The 20,328-nt window shown below is 42.6% G+C and overlaps 3 protein-coding genes across 5 annotated transcripts in view; 1 reads left to right on the top strand and 2 right to left on the bottom strand.

Moving 5' to 3' along the window:
* Positions 1-13: 13 nt before the first annotated feature.
* On the bottom strand, positions 14-6,278 carry wdr20a (WD repeat domain 20a). Its single transcript, XM_034139319.1, has 4 exons — positions 5,955-6,278; positions 3,949-4,131; positions 2,242-3,615; positions 14-1,129 (listed from the first exon to the last, which is right to left on the bottom strand). Exons 1-4 carry the CDS (start codon positions 6,216-6,218, stop codon positions 1,076-1,078), a joined length of 1,875 nt encoding a protein of 624 aa, XP_033995210.1. The 5' UTR covers positions 6,219-6,278; the 3' UTR covers positions 14-1,075.
* On the top strand, positions 6,178-9,364 carry LOC117489982. Of its 3 annotated transcripts, XM_034139681.1 has the most exons (6): positions 6,272-6,318; positions 6,865-6,913; positions 7,152-7,207; positions 7,335-7,406; positions 7,642-7,734; positions 7,829-9,364. In XM_034139681.1, exons 3-6 carry the CDS (start codon positions 7,157-7,159, stop codon positions 8,462-8,464), a joined length of 852 nt encoding a protein of 283 aa, XP_033995572.1. In that variant the 5' UTR covers positions 6,272-6,318; positions 6,865-6,913; positions 7,152-7,156; the 3' UTR covers positions 8,465-9,364. The 3 variants fall into 3 exon arrangements, with proteins under 3 accessions (XP_033995522.1, XP_033995572.1, XP_033995637.1); XM_034139631.1 differs by lacking the exon at positions 6,865-6,913 and having other exon boundaries at positions 6,178-6,318; XM_034139746.1 differs by lacking the exon at positions 6,272-6,318 and having other exon boundaries at positions 6,738-6,913; positions 7,338-7,406.
* Positions 9,365-9,495: 131 nt separating this feature from the next.
* dync1h1 (dynein, cytoplasmic 1, heavy chain 1) overlaps positions 9,496-20,328 on the bottom strand; it is a 30,201-nt gene continuing 19,368 nt past the window's right edge. Inside the window, exons 52-78 of the mRNA XM_034139211.1 lie at positions 19,960-20,155; positions 19,150-19,267; positions 18,843-19,058; positions 17,675-17,887; positions 17,442-17,569; positions 17,173-17,326; positions 16,917-17,063; positions 16,619-16,769; positions 16,205-16,458; positions 15,884-16,018; positions 15,690-15,784; positions 15,421-15,595; positions 15,240-15,315; positions 14,732-14,892; positions 14,540-14,651; positions 14,379-14,439; positions 14,171-14,294; positions 13,944-14,057; positions 13,657-13,827; positions 13,251-13,468; positions 13,054-13,157; positions 11,585-11,793; positions 11,167-11,320; positions 10,782-10,924; positions 10,478-10,646; positions 10,069-10,193; positions 9,496-9,935 (exon numbers count right to left, since the gene is read on the bottom strand). Of these exons, the coding sequence (XP_033995102.1) occupies positions 9,807-9,935; positions 10,069-10,193; positions 10,478-10,646; positions 10,782-10,924; positions 11,167-11,320; positions 11,585-11,793; positions 13,054-13,157; positions 13,251-13,468; positions 13,657-13,827; positions 13,944-14,057; positions 14,171-14,294; positions 14,379-14,439; positions 14,540-14,651; positions 14,732-14,892; positions 15,240-15,315; positions 15,421-15,595; positions 15,690-15,784; positions 15,884-16,018; positions 16,205-16,458; positions 16,619-16,769; positions 16,917-17,063; positions 17,173-17,326; positions 17,442-17,569; positions 17,675-17,887; positions 18,843-19,058; positions 19,150-19,267; positions 19,960-20,155 (4,052 nt within the window). The 3' untranslated portion in view covers positions 9,496-9,806. The remainder of the gene's footprint in view (positions 9,936-10,068; positions 10,194-10,477; positions 10,647-10,781; positions 10,925-11,166; positions 11,321-11,584; positions 11,794-13,053; positions 13,158-13,250; positions 13,469-13,656; positions 13,828-13,943; positions 14,058-14,170; positions 14,295-14,378; positions 14,440-14,539; positions 14,652-14,731; positions 14,893-15,239; positions 15,316-15,420; positions 15,596-15,689; positions 15,785-15,883; positions 16,019-16,204; positions 16,459-16,618; positions 16,770-16,916; positions 17,064-17,172; positions 17,327-17,441; positions 17,570-17,674; positions 17,888-18,842; positions 19,059-19,149; positions 19,268-19,959; positions 20,156-20,328) is intronic.

The following is a 20,328-nucleotide window of genomic DNA, read 5'->3' on the forward strand; positions in this document are numbered from 1 at the left end:
ACAGAAAACAATGTATTCAAGATTATTTTAATATTATTAATATGTATACTTTAGGCTTTAGAAATATAACTATCAATGAGAAGACTTCCACTGGAATAATGGTAGTTTGCTTAGGCCCCCAACAAATCAATTAATTACAATATACACATTATGATACAGAGCAGATTTGAATCTGAAATAATATTAAAATAAATGCTCAATAGATAAAGGTTTTAATAGTTCTTTTTTTATGATTTGTCTTCACCTACTGTTATTAGCCATCTGTGAGCACACCCCAAAAAGTAAAGCCATCTTCTTCTACTAAACTAATTTAAGTGCAAACAATTTGTTTTCTTTAAAAAGACTATGATTGCAGCATCCAACTTTATAGATTCAGATTTCAAGACTGAGGATGTTAACGCCGAGTGCGACAAGGCAGTCCTCAACCCTTCTCTTTTGTTCCATTAAGAGTAGTTATAAAAACAAACAACAAAATAACAAAATCAGTGCAAAGTCCTTGATGGGAAGGTTCTACTTAAGAAAAGACAGAAGGGATGGGTCAATGTGGATGGATGCAACATTTTCGGATGCTCCCGCACTTGGTCGTAAAAGGATAGTTCATCCAAAATTCTGGTTCTTGGAACCCCGAGTTGGGATTGGGCTACAGTACAAGGTTAAAACAAAAAAGGTCCATTATGAAAATTAAATGAACCATCACTTTCATTTCAAGCCATAATTATCTGGTTTGCATCTCTCAGAGCCACACTTTAGTTCCAGAGGGGACAGTCTGATGAGATTTGACATGAAAGAAAGATTTTTTTTTAAATCTAAATAAAATGTGTTAAAACTTTAGAGAACAATAGAACATGAGCGCATAAAGTCCACAATTGCACCACCACACCTTTTCTTGCTTCATTCCTCCACTAGGTCAAGTGGGTGATAAACAAAAAAAATTGAAAAAGCCATTAACAAAATCAAGGGGGGGGGGGGGGGAGGGAAGGGGTTTAAAAGAAAAGGAAAACTTGCAATGCTTGCAGGGTGAAGAGCAGCATCAGACTCTGGGTTGCAGGGTTCTTTAGCAGCAGAAATATTGTGGCTATACTACTGTTCCACTGGGAGAGCTGGCTTGGTTTTGGGATGACAATAAACCCTGGAAAAAGGAAAACAAGGAGATTTGCATTGGGAAAGTTCACATACTGAAGCAAAAATCAAGCAACAAATAGCTCAATAAAAATGATCCTCTAGCTTCTTCCTTCCATATCCCAGTCCCCTGCATTTAACTCAAAGCCTGTGTGCAGCAGTCAAAGTGGAGAAGAGTATACAGTGCAAAACTAACGGTGTGTTTAACAGGTTTGCTTGAGCAAGGCACTTCTTATATAAATGACCAGGTCAATTTCCAAAGGCTTTTTTTAAACCTCTTGATCTGACCTTCAAGGGAATTGTTGTCCTTATAATTTACACAGGGCAAGCTTGCCAAACTGTTAAGTATCATACTTTTACAACATAGTATTATTCAGAATGTATAACTTCTACCAATGTTTTCCGGGATCAAATTTGTTCAATTTTCACAGGACACTAATGTTTTTGTTTTTACTTATTAGACATTTCATGGCGCCTGTTAATGTAGAAACGATCTAAATGGACAAAGTAGCCGTGTGTACGTTCCAGATCCATACTGTCATGTGCCTTTTTCTGGCAAGGTCTCTCAGACACAGACAACAGGGAAGTATACAATGGTGTATACACATTAAGCTGTAAGCATGCGAGGCACTGCAGAGATTCTTTAGGCGCATACAGAGCCATTTGCATAAAGCTGAAATGCGAGCGTGTATGCAGATAACTTCTTGGCTATGCTGCTTTGCGTTGTGGGATGATTAGGATGAACCAATGAACACGCTTATGGATTAAAGTCCCCTCCCAGGTCTACACAGGAAATCCTCCTTATCAGAATGCATTATATAACCAGACTAATATTTCCATAGCAGTGGTTATATCTGAAACGTAATAGGTTTTTAAATTGGAAAGCAGATTTACATTTTTTTAAAAGTGATATGTTACTTGCCTGCCTGCAGAGAGTGACAATCTGACTATAAAAGATCAAAATGGTATTTCCTAATGTCCATACTTTTATTTTATGCTTATCAGAAAGTCATTTTTTTGTCTTAATTTTTTTTATTATAGCCCACCAACCGATTTTAGCACAGCCTATGATTGAAAGACACTTCAATTTTCCCCACATTTCCTAGATTAAAAAGAACTTACCACTTTGCCTGGCCTCGCCCATGTGCAAATAAATCCTTCCTGACAAGCAGTCACTAAACAGTCCTCTAAAAATATGAGTACAGTCAGTCTCTCGTGTGCTATCTTTTTACAGATGAGGGGCTCGAGGAGGGGCACATCCTCCATGCGCGGGCACAGCAGAGTGCCCAGAGTCTTAGCAGGGTCTGTTTTGGTTTTTGTGAGCAGGTTGAGCTTGTCGCTGCTCTTGCTGCTGATGTGGCCCATGCTGTGGTTGCGTTTGTGGTCCTTCTCGTGGTGGCGTTCCTTCCGATCATGGAGTGACAGCGTGGCAAACTTACTCACACCTGTAGCAATGGCACTGTCCATTATACCACTGCCGATGCCGCCACCACTGCTGGCTTTGTTGGTGTTGTTTGTCGTTGTCGTTGTTGTCGTTGTCGTTGTTGTTGTTGTTGTGGTGGTGCCGGCTGAATGGGGTAGGCTGTTGGAGCGTGGTAATGTAGTAGAGAGGGAGTTAATGCCAGGAGTATTGGCACCACTGTTGTTGCCATTGGTAGTGTTACTAGAGGCGTTAGTGATTATTGTAGCACCCGCAGGGGGGCTGGTAGCATTCATCACGTTAGTGTGTGTCCGTGTCCGTGAGAGTGGAAGATGGGGGAAAAGGATGTCCTCAGTGAGGTCCCATAGGCACAGCTGAGTGTCCTGGCCCACTGAGCCAAACCGGTACGTGACGCTAACAGGCCGGCTGTCCGTCGAGTTGCGCTTGGAGAGTCGAGACTGCGTACTGTTGGCCCGGTCTCGTCCGAAGTGGATCATCTGATCCTGGAAGTCCTCATCGCTGCCACTGAACTCCATCGGGTCACTCTCTTCCACGCTGGTGGTGTAATGGTCAAACGCCACCACACTGACCCACGACTTGTGCCCATGACCTCGGGCGATGACTCTGCAGTCCAAAAACGACCACACAGTCACTAAATCGTCCTCTCCGCCTGCAACTATGTACTTTCCATCAGGGCTCCAGCACACACACAACAAGCCACCAAAGTAGCTCTTCATGGTGCCATGAAGCTCCACCGCATCAAAGTTGAAGACTCGTAGGAAGCCGTCTTGGCTAACACAGCCTAGGAACTTCCCATCCGGAGAGAAGGCAAACTCATTCAGAGCCCCCTCCCCTACTGTCCATTTAAGGAGAGGGTTCCGCGTGGATTTACTCTTACATGTGTGTACAGAGTAGTTCTCTCCCTGTTTAAGCACCTGATAGTGTGGTGCCGTGGTGCCACAAGTATGCTCCACATTGTATAGATACATATTCCCACTGGAATGAGAAACCAGAAACAGGCTCTCAGAGCCTGGCACCCACTTCACGCATGTTACTCTGGTCTTGTCTATTAGTCTCTGACAGGAGGGAGCGATGGTTGAGTTTGAGAGGCAGACGGGGGAAAAAAGAGAAGGGGAGAGGAAAGCACATAATGTCAGCACAGTATCAGCAATCAATCAAACATGTTGAAAGTGTGACAATTTTGGGGCACAGAAAATACAAAAAGTAATAAAAAGTACATAAAAGCTTTGGGAAATCTTTGAACACATTACACTTTTTGTCATTCACAACAATAAATTGTCATAGGAAGACTGAAGAGTGTACTTCAAGGATACTTGTTGTTCATCTATTTAGGGAAAAATGTTCCACACAACTCTAAATAATGTAACCTCTGTCCATCAGATGCTTACCTCTTCATTGAAGAGCTTGCTTGTCTCCTTCTTGATGGGGTCAATAAGCTGTACCTGTCCTGCTGAGAAACCCACCAGCAAGGACACACTCTCTGCTGTGGCTGTGAGGTGGTTGAAGTCATGACAGGTGGGCTGCGTTCCCTTGTAGATGCGCTTGTCTATGGGCTTGCTCAGGTCAGCAGCCTGAAGAAAGAAAGTGTGCATGACATGAAGTTAGAGCAGTAACTTTGAAAACCATCTAAAATTAGTCTATGGGCTGTGTTGCATGACAAAGGCTATTGTTGTCAAACTGTCATAAAACATACCAGTGGAGAAAAGTTTGGATTTATACTTTTTCTTCCTGTGCTTCATCTCAAACACAGAAAATAGAATTTAAAAAAGGAACTGAAGGGACAAAGTTAATTATTTTAACCCGGTACATTTGATTTCATTCTTGTTAGATAAAAGGTTCCTGCAACCAAGTTTAAGATAAATGACATCTGAACTCATCCATTTTTAAAAGGTCAAACTGAACTTTTTTGGTCACTGATTAACTGTTCTCTGTATTTGGATAGATGTTAGCAATCACACTGTATGATGTACACTTTGTTATTAATATCAGGAAACATTATTCTACTGCAATGAACAAAACACCTTGGGCATATACTGCACACAACCAGTTTTATTTGTTAATGATTTACATTGCACACTAGGTGGAAGAGTGGAACATTCGAAAACCACTGAGTCATCATATTCCATTACTGATGGATGTGACATTGAGTGTTTCTCTCTCACCTAAAAAAATGCCAAGGCTTTTAGAAAGTGCTTTGATTATTCACATTATCAGCAAAAAGGGTACATAAACATGCCATGTCAACAGTGCTAAGGAATACTTTGAAGGTTATGGATATACCTTACAGGAAGAAAAAAAAGCTGCTTATTTACTTACTATGTTTTGCCTAAATGTATCTGCTGCAGCTGTACAATAATCTGTGATTGTTCCAACTTCTGGTAGTTTAGCCTTCAGCTAAATGCTGATTTACAGAGAAATAATGGCACACATGACAAGCACATGTCACTGTGAATAATTTAAAAAAGGCCATGACACATTCCTTTTCGACACAAGTTATAAATCAGCTGATTCCTGTCAATCTGTGATGTCAAGTCAGCTGTTAGCTAAACCACTTGATGTAAGGTTATTGACAAAATACAGGACTGCTTTGAGATTGTTAGTATTGTAATATACTAATAATAATAAAACTATGTTAAAATACTGAAAGTGAACAATTATGTGATTTCCACTCGTCCTCCACCTTCTGTTTAACAACTAGCAGTATTTGTCAGGGGAAACCATCACCATACAGAGCTTACAGAGATGTTTAACCCTAACAAATACAGATTACTACCACACTGTACGCTCAACAATAACAGTCACAACTACATTAACTAGCTAACGTTAGCATTCCCCTACAAGCAGAGAAAGTCAGCCTAGTTTCATGAGACACATCCCCGAGCTAAAAGCTGAGTCAGTGCCATTAGTCAGAGGCTGACTGCAACGCTTAGCCTGCTAGCTGAATGACTGTCCTAAAACTGAATCGACATTATTTTTGATTTGTCGACACATGACAAAAGTCGTCGACAGGTGTTATGGGTGTCAACGCAAGAACTGTCACTGTCACCACAAACTATACCAGAAATGCTAACCCTGATAACTTAAATCAAAAGCTCCACTTTAACCGACTGGTCGTTATCAAATCCCACTTATAATACCATCCAACTAAAACCAAAACAGATTCCCGGACTGTGGACGGAATTTAGCCCCTGGCCTCGGGAGTAGCTGCTGCTAACGTTAGCTAAATTACGTTGGCTAGCTTCAGATTAGCTTCAAGCTAACAAGCTGCCTGCTAATTTGAAAGTCAAGCACCTGTCAGAGTTATTTAATAAAGCCCACACAAGTCCATATTTCAGCAACAGCTAGGCCAGAAATGAAGCTTTTCAACATGCGATATCCCGGGTTGACACGCTACCTTTCGAACGCCTTTGTAGATGTAGAAGTAGAGCTCACGGCCCACATTGAAACAGATCCTGTCGCCGTTTCCCGACTGATCGTTGACGTTAACGAAAGAGACCTTGACTGGGTTGGAGCCCTGCGAGTTGAAAGGCACCCTGTTGGGACGGCTGTATTCGGAGTGAGTGAGGAGCTTGTAGACACCTTCCCGAGTTGTGAACTGAGTTTTAATTTCGTTCATCTCCTTCCCTCCTCCCTCCGCCGCCATCTTTGAATTTAACATTCATCTCTTTCCCCTAGGCCGGATCTTACGCACAGGGAGCAGGCATTCCGACTATCCCGTTCCCCCAACGGTTCAGCGGGGAACTGGTGGAGGACTGAAGGTATTTAATAACAAAGTTGCCACAGCTTTATAATTAATCAGAATTAAATTGTTCTGCAACAGTACACTAACTTTAAATTTGATTTTTTATTTTAATTTTAATTTTATATTGGTGGTAAGTTCGGTTGTTCAACCAAACCAACGTGGACTTCTACATTAAAGTAACTTTCTTGCACATGTTTTGGGGTCGGGAACTCTTTAAATCTATATATTTGGTGAAACAAATATATAAAACAGACTGAAGGGTGGTTAACTTAACAGGGACCAATTTAAAAGGTAATATATCGGCATTTTTGGTCTGTTATACAGCAGAAAGATAGCTGACTTTTAATTTGGAGAGCGATAAATCACCGGAAATATTATTTTGTTAAAATCTTGTAATGAGCTAACTAAGTGGCGTTTTAGACTGCTCACCTGACTGTGGGAACACATGGCTGCATGCATCATATCAAAGACACCTGCTACTCTGCTGGTTAATTAATCAACCATCTTCTCGTTACAAACAACAAAGACATATTTTACGTGTTTTAATCTATCATGGTCAAAGAAGTAGGCCTACAAGCGCCAAAGAAGAAGACGTCAACTGTCATTTTCAGGTATAAATATTGGTTATTCTTTTGCCGAATTAAAACTCATCATACTTAAGTTGTATTTTGCAATACGAAGTGCATGCTAACGTTATTCATTCCATATTGCTTATACTGCATGCTGGGATTTTTTAATTTCTAAAACAATGAAATAAGAGTAGGCTACCGGTATTAACTTTTGTGGACCTTTGAATGTGGTTAAATGCAATATTGCTCTTACAAATTCACATTTTTCTCCCCCAATTAGATCAAATGGAGAGACATGTGCCCAACAACATGGACCAGCTTGCCTTCAAATACATGGTACAAGTTAGCCATCACCATTTTGAGAGTGCTCTGGCCTCTTTTTCAGTAGTTAAATCAAAAATCATTATACTGCTGTCTTACATTGACATAAATGTAGACTTGAGTGACCTCTGTTTTTTGTCAGGAGATGTGTAAAGTGTCCAGCTCTGATTCTGACTCCGAGATCAGTCCAAGGTTGTCGGACACCAGCACTATGGTAATACTTTACTTCACAATATTCACAATAACCACTTGGATAAGCTTTAAAATATATTAGGCCAAGTTCCCAAATGTTCGGATATTTTCCACAATTAATTTGATTTTAAAATGGAGTCTAATTTAGTTTATTGTACAGAAATGGAATGTGCTCCAAAAAGCATTGAGTTTTCTTGATTTTAAAAATAAAAACATGTTTTGTCAAGGCAAAAAACAATGTCTTTCTTGTTGAGCAGGGTTGTGTGAGCAGTACACCAGAGAGTTTGACTTTTCGGCGGACATTGCCATTAACTCAAAAGCCTGCAGGAAGGTATGGCTGTTGCTCTTTGGTAAGCATTCCCCCTTTATTCAATTAAAGTATAGCTGCTACAAGGCCATGCTGCTGTCCTATTTGTTTATGAATAATTGCATGTTTGATTGCAGTTGTCGGACCCATATGATGGGAGCTCTGAGGATTCTGATGAGCCAAACATCAATGTCTCCAGCAGGCGATTCAAGCAGCAGGGAAAAGGTGGAGGAGGAGGCTGTCGGTTCTCGGGCAGGAGCAGAAGGTTTATCAATCATCCTGCTTCTGTTTCCCTAAGGGATGTGGAGAAAAATGGCATGAGAGATGCTGTATCAGACAAAGATGTCCAGATGAAATGTGGGAGTGACTCTGAGATGTGTGATGATTACATTTTGACCTCAGACAGAGACGGGGATGGTGGTAGAGCTCTTTCAGAGCAAATGGCCGAAGATTCAACAATGCAATCCCAAACCATGGATGTAGCTTTGCACTGTCAACTAGATGATTCCGGCTCTCATGCTACTAGATATTCCACGCCTCACACACCTGCACCTGTAACCCCAGCAGAAGTGAGTTTGTCCCAGGCGACAGATCTCTCTGAGAGCTCCCCCTGCCCCCTCAGGTCGCTTTACAAGAGAAAGATGGGTTTCCCTGGAGCAGAAGTGGTTGAGCTGGGGCAAAGAAAGAGGCAGTGTGTTGTCAACATGGAGGACCAACAGGAAGAAAGGGACTCTGCATCTGAAACATGTTCGAGCCATCTTACCATGGACTGACACACTGAAGTACTGCAGTCATATCAGTGCCTTAAACAAGTTAAGGTAGAATGAAAGACTATAAATAGTTACTTGACAATGCACTTTGTTTACTCATGTAAAAAGATCAGACGATTTATATTTATATCTCCAGTTATTTTGAGTGTCTGAAATCTGTCACATGTGTTGATTGTTCTTAGGCGGTCATTCTTTTTGTTGGGAGAATTACCATTGTCACGTCAGTCTCCATTATGGACTGAAGAACAACCTATGCACTGGCAATACAGATACTGTATTTCTTCCATAGACCAATTAAAGAAAAAAGAAGTTCTGTGAAAGACTTAAAATGTATTGGTTGTTTTCCCGCACAAAAGCTTAAAAAGTATTTACTGCTAGAAAGTGGCATTCAGCAACCAAAGCGCCACTGAACTTTAGCTAGTGGTGCCCTAATTAAAATTAAGTGTGAAATGACAAGCTGAAGTTTTCTTTTCTAAATATGTATCTCAATATCAAATATTTCACAAGTATTCACTAGTTTCAACCATTGTTTTGAAGCCATTTGTTTAGTTTTTAGATAGGCACAAATGAAAAACTAAATATGGTTTAGTCTTGATAGTGTGATTTGTTTTGCCACATGTTAGAAAAATCTCATAACCTAAGGTTTGTTTCAGTCTTCTTTGTATTTTCCAATGGTAAAGCTGACTTTCTCCTTCAATCTACCTTTTCTTGAGCAAAGACAAGTTCATCCAAACCAACAGGTGGCAGTAATCCACTGAACTTAATATTTGTACCTTATCCTACTCTGGTTAGTTTGGCCTTCTGTATCATTTTTTATATTGAATAGGAAATAATGAGGTCTAGCAAATACAACATTTTTTATTGTACTTTAATGAAGTTAATATAGAAGTGATTGGGTAAATTCTGTGAAGCTGTCAACCATTTCATTTTGCTAAGCCTATTTTATAAACGACAAGTGAAATTCCCCCCATGTTGACTTTTAAAGTCATCCGTTTCCCCATTTGTGTCCAATTTATCATCACAGACAACATTGAAGTCATTAAAGCATTTTATTTGATTCCAACATACTTTATTCAATCTAAAAACATACAATTTCCTTCATAAAAACTAACTTTCAACTTTCCTTTTCAACATCTCCTCTTCATTTACCATCTGACAACTTCTCTCTTTACCTTCCAAAAACACGATCATAGCTACGTGTAAATTACTGCTCCACAATTTATTTTAACTACGTTTTATATTGGAATGCAACAGGCTACTTTCTAAATGGTGGTTAATAAGCAATAAATGTAAGGGATTATGTGTGGTTTAATAATCAAGACGCTGGTCTTGAGGAATGTTCCATCTACTCGGTGCACAGGACAGCAACTCCACGCTCATAGAAGCTGTGTGGATCTTCTTTGGTGGCGATGTCAAAGTCCACGGTGAAGATGAGATCAGACCTTGTGAAGTTCAGGTACACAGGAAGACACACCTGCAAGAGAAATACAAATACATGAGGAGATGGCCAAAATCATTTCAGTAAGACATATTTTCCTAAATAGTCTCTGCATGGATTATTTGATAAAAACGAAGCTATATATTGTGTAAAAACATCTTGTTCGTACCATGTGTCTCTTCTCAGCGCTGCATTGCGTGATCCAGTGGAGCTGAGTGAGAGGCAGCTCAGTGGAGATGGTGGTGGACAGAGACAGCTTGTTGTTGGCACAAGTAGCTCCCTGCAGTTTCAGACCTGAGAGAAACGGTGAAATGTTCCACATTTGAACAACATTTTAAAAATGTCCAATAAATAATAGAACAGTACTTACGTTTTCAAAAGTTGAGTAAGTATTTGCCACACTAAGAATTAAGGCTCCATATAGAGCTGGATAATGGTACAATACTTTGAAGTAACTGATCAAACTTTTCAGTCAAAAAATATCTGTTTGTAATACATGTTGTACCTAGATGCAAATGATTACATTCACACTATGGGTACATGCTGCTAAATAAATAGTTTGACCCTGCTTGTCTTACCTTTGATGCCGAAGCTGCAGGCGTCCAGGGCAGCACCCTGGGCGGTGGTGACAGTGACCTCCAGGCACAGCTCCTCCAGAGACCAGCTGTTAGCTTGGGCCACATACTGCCGTGTAGCGGTGATGTAAGCCTCCGGCACAAACAGGCTGCCGAGGCACACATGGATGTTCTGCAGAAGGAGAAACGGGAGAAAAAAACAAAAATAACATTACTGTAAGTGGCTCTGTCTATATTTAAGGAATCCAACATGACATTCATATACAGGTTGTTTGATACTGTGCACCAACAGTTAACCAAACAGTACCTTCAGTTCCTTTGCACCCCCACTGGCAGCACCCTGGGAGATCTGCTGCAGCTGTTTGATTCGCTCACTGAAGTCTGCCACCCACTGGATCACCGTCATGGAGGCTGGAACTGTGTAGCGACACCAGCTGCGAGGGAGGATGCCTGGGGAAAAGAAGAGAGGGTGTATACCAGTTATTCTCTCAAAGTACAAGCGGTTTAAGGACATCTTGTTGGTCAAAACAACCAATGATTTTTAAGTGCACAATGTAGAGCTGCAATAGGAGTCTAACAAATAAAAATAACAGCTGTAGCCCTAAAAAAAGGTTAAATTGCCATGTTCATTGATCTCAATAAAGCAAGTTTAAAGAAAAATGGTTACAAATGAGTGAGAAGGAAGATTTTACCTTTAACTAGTTCGCTAATGAGTGAGCGCAGGTCGTTAGTCTGCTTCTTCTTGCCCTCACACACTTGCACCACATCGGTCAGATCCTGGCGGACCTCCTGCAGCATCTTTCCGCCCATCTTAACCTCGCGCTCAAAGAAGCGGAACAGTGGGTCCTGGTGTTTGGGCAAAGAGGAAATCAAATCAAATACAGAAGAAAAGCAAGTGCATGTTCATCTGTTGAAATTCAAACCTGTGCTTTCGTTTCATTTCATTTTACCTCCATACCTCATGAGTATAACACATTTTAAACAAAACAACGGATCTACATAACAGTAATTGCAGAGGATGTTGTACAGCTTCTTGTTTAAAACGTAATTTTACAGGTACGTCTCCAGAAGTCTGCTTGCCAACAACCTTCCTCCTGTTTCTGCCTTTACCTTGATGTTCTCCACTGTGCGTTTCAGTGGATTGACAGATTGGGGCACCAGCTGCAGCCAGTTGCAGGCGGTGGTGTGGAGGATCCTCATCCAGGCCGGCTGGGCATCAGATGTGGAAGAAGTGCGCTCCTTTATCTCCGTATCGTAGGCAAGGTCGTCCTCATCCTCCAACATCTGCATTTTCAGCATCTTACCCATCATGTCAATGCCTGCGCAGCCAGGTGGAGGGAGCGAGTGAGCGGGGAAGGAGGTGGAAGACAAGGCCATGGTGGGAGGTAGGGGGAGAAGAAATTAATAGTGGAACAAAGAAACAAACCGCTTACCTCGAGGAAGTGTTAATAAAGATTAGTTTGTATAAAACAAGGGAGTCGTGGCAGACAGAAACAAATAAGGACAACACTGAGCAGGACAAAAGACACAAGGCTTCAGGCAATATTCACATTAAATTGTACCATTTAACAGTTTCCAGGTGGATAAATTAAGCACTTTCATGAATAACTGGATATGTAAAAGAAATACATGTAAACACTACAGGGTAACGGGCCGGAGAGACAATCTAAAGGGGCAGGAGTGAGGGTGGAGAAGAGGTGGAGAGGGGGAAGGATTTGGCAGCTGGGATTGTGGAAAATGGAGGGGTGTGGAAATAAAATCTGACAAAGCAGGGAGGAAAGGGGGCTGTGATTGAGGGGATGGGGAGGAGTGTGGTTGTTTAAATCCTAATCTCAAGGTGGGGAGTGGATACAAATTTCAGCAAAGCGACATGATGGCTGTGAAATACAGCTGCTGGAGGGTGAGGACACACACAGCCTTCCTTTGGGCAGAACACCTTTTAAAGTACGATGGCTACGAGTACTGCTAGGCTAGACAGCTGATCTGTAGGACTACAATATACAAGACTCTGGGTTCCCTTCTGAAACATCACATTTAAGGAGTTTCCACAACTAGCTTTAAATAAAAATAATACCAAAATAACTTCCATTTCTATTCTTGCACAAATTATGAATTCAAGCCTTCCCAATGACCCATATCTTTTTATCTCCATTTTCATATAGCTTTCAACGCCTTTTATTAGTTTTATTCTCTATCAAACTTGCTTTCATGGATTTCAAGGACCTGTGGGAATGAGAAACTGAAACTAGGAGCTACTTGGGATGCCATGGAAAACTGGTGAAGTGAATCCATGAGAAGATGAGAGATTAGTAAGTAAGGAAGCACCCTTAATGAATCATTTTCTTCCACCACATGCACACAGTATTCTGCCCAAAGCAGACGCAAAACTGAAAGATTGTGACCCCCTGTCAAAACAAAAGGTAAGACACTAGAGAGAGAGAGATGGTTAATGGTCTGCACAATGAAATCATGGAATCTGAACAGATGGATTGAGGAAGGAGAATCAGGATATGTTGTGGTCCAGTTACTGTAACAGAGCAACCAAATACAGATGACGAAGAGGACCGGCTGTGGCGTACCCTGAGTGGTGAGCAAGACCGTCTCAGCGTTGCTTGGCAACCCAAGCCAAGATGGAGTCTGGGTGTCAGGAAGCAACTCTACCCAGTGTATGAACTCCTCACGCCTGTAACAAATACAAAAATTAGTCTTTAACTGGGTGGCGTCATAAAAAAACATCCCTTAAATATTAACAAACGATAAAAAAAACACTACTGACCGAATTCCGTCGGGCATCTTGATGTCCTTGTGCCCGTCAACTTTGAAAGCCAGTTTGAAATCGCTGTCAAAGCTTCTCTTGGTGAAGATGCGATCGAGGAAGGTGGTGAGCAGACGCTGGTCGAACTCGTTGTCAATGCGGCCGCCATAGATGGACTGGGCCATCAGAGTTTTCAGAGCCGCCCAGGGGATCTTGTCTGGTGCAATATTTTGACGACCCTGTGTGTGTGTGCATGAAGGAAAGTGTGTCATGGTTGTTATATTTACAGGGGGGATGCACCGAAATTCTAAGTTGATACAGAGCATATACTGGTAAATGAATAAAAAAACATATTGTAGTTGAACTGTGTTTATCTATGGTTTGTTGACATAAGTTTATATTGAAAATATAAAAAATTCAATCTTACCTTAGCAGTGTCGTCCAGCCAAGTATCCACGGTGTCGCAGGCAGAGCGGAGGTCAGACTCTCCAAACTCATATTTCTTGGACCAGCCCAGTGGGGCATAGCGCAGACGCTCCTGAATGACTGCGTGGAACCAAGCGAGCAGGAAGTAGAGACGAGCACGCTCGTTGGGAGCCTATACAAGCAGAAACAGGAAAAAGAGTCATTAAGGCAGCAAACGCAGACAGAATTGATGGTAATGACAAGACTTTAGGTGCGAGTGTGTGCTTTTGTAAATCCAGATTAGGTCACCTTGCACATGCGAGCCACAGGGATGTTGCTGAAGGTTCTGAGCATGTTGGCCTTGACACCAGGAGGAGGCTCAAACACGAAGATACGACCGGCACGAAGCAGATTCACTGGAACCTGGTGAGGAAACACAGTACTGAGACTTAGAGGAGTGAAAGTGGAAAGGAACTCAGGTGCTAGAAGTGAGAATGAATGAATAATGGAATGTTTTAATGAGTGACATGGTTTACCTTGGGGTTGATCTCCATTGTGAGGAAAAGCCTGAAGCTGGCATGAGGCTGCATGGAGTGAAGCTTCTTCTCCAGCTGCATCAGCCATCCAGGGGCCAGGTGCACGTTCTCCAACATCACCCACCTGCAGGACGGAACCAGTCAGTACACCAGCACAACAAAACAAAGTGTGCATGCTAAGAAAATACACAGAACAAACATTACTTACCTGCCAGACTTAACCGCAGTGTTGATGTCTCGGTCTGCTTTGTTGAAGCCCTCAGCCGAACCTGTGGACAGTGTGAGAATATAATCATGTGTATCCTCATTCAACTTTTGACCCGAGGATCTCATTTGTGTCTTAAGACTATGATCTTATTCCTTCCTTACCAATAGAGATGGAGGTGATTTGTTTGTTCTCCTCAGCAGCCAGATCTCTGACCAGGCCGCTGGCATCATAACCTGGTACAGAACACATCAACACTGGAGTGCTGGGCTTCACCTACAAACACACAAGAGAAGGAAAGTCAGCGACAGATTCAACAACACCGAGAAAATGATTGACGAAATATTGGAACCTACCTCGTTATCTATGACGTTAGCCAGGTCAAGAGGCTGCTCAATGAGGCTCATGAAGGTCTCGCCCAGCACCTTTGAGACAAAGATGTGGGACATAGCCAGCAGACGGTCGGGGCGGAAAGCCTGAATCAGCAACAGCTGGTGCACCGCCTGGCCAATGGGAGCTGAACAGAGAGCGATGTACAGATTAGAGCATGTCATGTATACAAAGAATATATATATATATATATAGATTCAATCAATATTTAAAATCAGTATCCACTTGGTCTTAAAGGAATTGTTCCAATACCCAAAATCCAAGTCTGCTTTATCTGGTTTTATGCTCACTACTTCCACTTGAATTTTTGCTGAAACCTTACAAGGTAAAAAGGTTTCTTGTCAATGTAAGCACTTGTTATGCATATGGTGAGCAAAGTTGTCTTCAAGATTTAAAAAGGCAACACAGGATGAGTAAATTGATATACAAATGATCATGCATTATTTGCACAATAAGACAAGTCTATATACTTACTGGCCTGCCTCTCCTCTGACCACAGATAAGGAACAGCCAGATCTGGAGTGTTACTCTCAATCCACATGAAGAATTGCTGTAGAAACAGAAGAAAGAAATAATGATGATTTTTTTCTTACAGCTTTGGTTAAATTATCCCAATATGTGTGATACCAGATGGAAGGTATATGTAAATACTCACCTCATCAGCCTGAACCTTGTCAACCAGGTCGCTGAATTCCGGCAGGCGGCTGAGGCGGACCATGGCCTCGCACTGCTCAGTGGTCAGACCCTTCACTTTGGGCAACGTCATTCCCGTCAGAACAATCTCCTTACCGCGCAGATAGTGCTGGAACTCCACATCATATGGGGGCTCACTGGAAAGAGACGGATTATGTTTTTATGTTGTCTGGTGTTATTGAGAAACATTTTTCATTTAATATTACTAATAGTATATGGGTGGCATCTTACTTGGGCATGCCCTTCAGGCTGATCTTAGCCAGCAGCATGGCGAACGTGATGTGATCGAGGTGCAGCATACCTCTGGCTGCTCTGTTGAATGCCACCTACATAGAAAATTAATTAATTAATTAACCAGGCATAAGAAAATTATATTACAGAAAAGTCTGTTACAATTGTACTACAGAGTATCGTGTGGTACAAACCTGGAAGAGGTCCTTGGTGATGACTTCGAGTCTCTGTGTATGGTCGCTGATGCCCTTGAGGTTGGGGTTCTCATACAACACCGTGTGGTAGGTGTCCAGGAAAAAGTTAAGGGAGTACTGGTACAGGAAGTGCATCTGGAGAAAGATAGAAAAAAGAGTTTGTTTATTAAATGGTTATTGGCTGGTTTATAAGAACGTCATAGTAATTTTGCCTGTGCACCTTTCTCACTTCACACAGATGCAAGGTGTTAGTGGGAGTTTTTTTTCAAGTCGGAATGAGGCATGTAATAAAAATAAATTGGGTAAAAGATGTGTCCAGACCTGGTTGAGAGACTCCATGGTGAAGTAGATGCTGCTGCAGGCAGAGGACAGGGACAGGTATTGCTGTGACACTGCCTCCACCTCTGCCATGACGATATCCGTCTCCTCCACCTTCTTGGTGACCTCGGCTGCCTCTTTCTTCAAGTTCTCCAGCGTGGTGATGATGGTGTCGTCATCAAGGATGCGGCCCTTAACCTCATTGAGCGCCTGCAGCAGTGATTTCTCCAGCTGACGCAGACGCAGCTGGAACTCACCTACAAGAGACACAGGGACAGTTGATTATTGACTTTAGCGCTTCAATAAACTATTTTTCCACCATGGCTAAAGTCTCTATCCACTGGCATCCCTGTAATTGTCCATCAGCCTCAGCTGTGCCCTGTCATTATGTAAGCACAATGCCATTCTCTGTCTTACCCTGCAGTTTGAGGAGGTCAGAGCGTTTCTCATCCACATCAGGCCTCTCAGCCTTTAGTACCTCGTTGAGACACTGACTCTGAAGGCTGCTGCGTGTCACAGTGAAGTTGACAAATGTAACACGAGAACACAAGTCTGGTGGGAAGTCCACCTGCATACACAAGAGACACCAAAAACACAGATTAACTTCCTTGTACAATCATTTTACTGCAGGATGATTGCATATTTTTCCTGAATGATAGACTTAAATACTGCCTAACATTATCCATAGATGAAACATGATGCTGAATCTACTCACAGTTGGGTCTCTTGTAGAAAGGAAGATGACAAAGGAAGGCGACAGATCGATGTCCTGGTCTCCCAGGGTGATGAGCACACGTCCTCCAGTCCTGCGGACCTCTCTGTTCAGCACTGGGTTCAGGATGGGGTCGTAACTTTCCACATCCTAAGAGCCAAAAATACATACATTACTTAAAATAGACAAAGCCTTGATGATAACGAGGGCTTTGAAAAGTACATTTTAAATGTTAGCACTGTTAAGTAGCTGCTCATACCTGGACTAACAGCGGGTTTCCGAAACGCAGGGCACTCTCTAGATTCTTCCTGAAGGCATCGTCCAGGAAACTGGTTCTGGTGATCTTGCGGTCTTTGTACTCGTTCATGATGAACTCTGTGGCCTGGCCCGATGGATCAATGATAAGCGGGTACCTAAAAAGAGAAATGGTATAGAATGAATCAGCATGGAAGGGATAATTGATGTTAAGTGTTTAAACAGCAGTAATAAAAACTAAAAACATTGCCAGGAGAAGAGAAAGATACTGACCTGTTAAACCTCTTGAGCATGATGGCGTTCTCAGTGCAGAGGTCATCAGCCGGGAGGGAGCTGGCTTGCCAGCGGAGCCTCTCGTCAGCATTGGACAGATACTCAGTTCTTGCAATATCAGTACGGAACTGGGGGAAGGATTAAAGCTTTTAAAATGTGAAGTCTTCAACATATGTGTGCCTAGAGTCCAGGATTAGTATGTGTTATGGCCTTGAGTATGAAAGTTTAACTACCTGGATGTTGGCCTGCTGCAGGTGGTGAGACCAAGTAGTGAACAGGTTCTGCCTCATCTGTTGCTCAAAGTAGCCGGCATAGGAAATGAAAGCTGCAGAGAGCAGACAGTCTCCAGCGATGGTGGACATCTGGTTCTTGAAGGTCTCGCTGGTCTTCTCCCAGCGGTCCCTCTCAGCTGACAGACTCTTCAGCAGGGCTGTGCTGCGATTCAGCTGGGAGGAGAGAGAGCGAGAGTTCAGAAGATTGCTGCAAGATTCTTTAATTTAAACTACATTCAATGAGACGGATACAATAATGGCGCATTTCCATTGCAGCGCGTAGCTCGCTTTAAGCGTGCCGTGTCGTGCCGTCCCCTTTTTTGGTTGTGCTTCCACTAGGCCTCGTTCCGGCGCGGCACGGCGCGGGGCCACTTTTTCCCCTCTTTTCTGGCCCTAGAAAATTGTGGTTCTATCGGGGCCAACAAACAGGGCTGAGTCGGGCTGAGTATGCTAAACTAGAGAGAGGAGCGCTGGCAAGAGGGCTAGAACTACAACAAGATGGACATATTTGACCGTGATTTAATTGTAATACACGTTTCAAAATGATGCCGAAGTAACAACATACTGATACCGGTTAGTAAAAACCATGAATTAATGCTTTGTCAAGTCTGCAGACAGACGGCAGGCGAAAAACCTTTTAAAATTCGTGTTTTTCTAGATGGAGATTGGCTAAGCTAACGCAGTATATGCCCCGACCGTCCACACTCACAACAACGGCCTATACAGACATAAATAAGGCAGCGACTGTATTCACCATGACACAGGCAGTCTGTGGTGTGTACTTGTTTAACTTTTGTCGAGTTTCTGAACATATATAAGGAGCTGTGAGCTCTGAGTGCTCACAGCTAACGGCTGTGTTGTGTTTCTGGATTTCTCATTGAAGATGACGTCACGGCTCCGCCTACACTGCGTTACTATAGTAACTACCCCAGTTCCTAAACTGTAATGGAAGCGCAGCATGAAGTGAGTCGGCCCTGTTAAGGCCCAACGCGGCCAAGCCGTACCGAGCCGTACCGAGTGTGGCCGAGGCCGACCGTGTAGTGGAAATGCGCCATAACAGTTGCAATGGGTAGAACAGGCCATATTCAAAACATCTGAGAGTTTAAAAATGAGGTTTGATGACAGTTACCTTGGACTCGACAGCAGCCAGGTCGGCCTTGATGGCCTGAGCCTCTGAGATGAGGACGGCGTACTCCTCCTTGTAGCGAGCGATGCTAGACTCCAGGTCTCTGATCATCTGCTCCACCTCTTCTGCCCTTGACTTGTTGTCTGTGGCGTCATCCTCAAGCTTCTGCAGTTCATTACGCAGAGGCTCCACACGCTTCAGCATGTCAGCATAGTTAAGCTGAGGAAGTGGTAAAACATAGCATCAATGAAAGGATAACTCTCTTTACCCAATTATTATGTTCAGTTTCAAATCGTTAAGGCTCCTATACCTGAGCGATCGCCCATTTCACCATAGGCCCACAGGCCAGAGAGGCCCTGTTGACATGGTCATAGTTGAAGGTCGGGTTGGAGAGGTAATTCTTCTTCATCTTCTCACGGATGGTGTCACTGGATAAAGTCAAAAAAAGTCAAAAAAGTTAGAATAAAGCTGCATGTCACATAGATTACAATGTGTGTAGTGTGTGATCAATGGTGAGGAATCACAGCAAATGTTGACATGTGAAATATTGGACAGGATTATTAAAGATTTTCTGTGGGGTGGTGAAGAAGTGCAATTTCTACCATCTTCAATGTGACAAAATGCAAATCACAAAAACAAACACAGCAGTGTTGTTACCGTCAGCTCATTTTCTGATTCAGCTAAATCAAAAGGACACAATCTAAATTCTAACCACAGGTGCCAAGTGATTAATATACTGATTGACATCATTTGAGTTTCCATTTAAGACGGACGTTCTGACACTGGTACCTCATTTCCTCAGAGGAAAAGTTGACTATGCTGCTGATGAAATTGTCCCTGATAATAACTTGTCTGATTCGTTTCCAGTCACTGGTCTCCTCGCCCAGCAAAAGGCAGATACACTCCATGGCCAACTTGACTGCAGCTGGGGGATTGGTCATAGCTCGCACTTCTACTAGGTGCTGCCGCTTTATAGAGCTCACCGCTAGTTGGGTGGAAGGAGGAGTGTTTGAAAGAAGAAGTAGAGGAAAGGGAGAATATAGGTTGAAGAGAGAGAAAAAAGACAGAGAGGGAGAGAGCTTTAGTGAACAATGGCAGAATACATGTTTTCTTATTTCACCTGATGTCATCAGCAGAGAAGTTAACAATAGTGGGGATGAAGTTCTCCCTCATGATGATGGAACGGATCTGCTTCCAGTCGGTGGTGCTCTCTCCCAGCAGCAGGCAGATGGACTCGAGGGCCAGCTTGACGGGAGCGGGAGGATTGGCCATGGAACGTACCTCCACCAGGTGCTGCTTCTTAATGGACTTAACAGCTATCGACGTCAGGTGAACAAGGAAGTGGATTATGATAAGGGAGGGGCAGTGACGAAGGGAGGATGCAGGAAAACATGAAGTTGTTAACCCAAAGCCCATAAGTGAGTATTTGATGACATTGTAAATAACTAACGATTATTTTCCAAAAGGAATGTCAGTTGAATTTGCAGGA

Source organism: Trematomus bernacchii, unplaced genomic scaffold, assembly GCF_902827165.1.
Source record: "Trematomus bernacchii unplaced genomic scaffold, fTreBer1.1, whole genome shotgun sequence".
Lineage (NCBI taxonomy): Eukaryota > Metazoa > Chordata > Actinopteri > Perciformes > Nototheniidae > Trematomus > Trematomus bernacchii.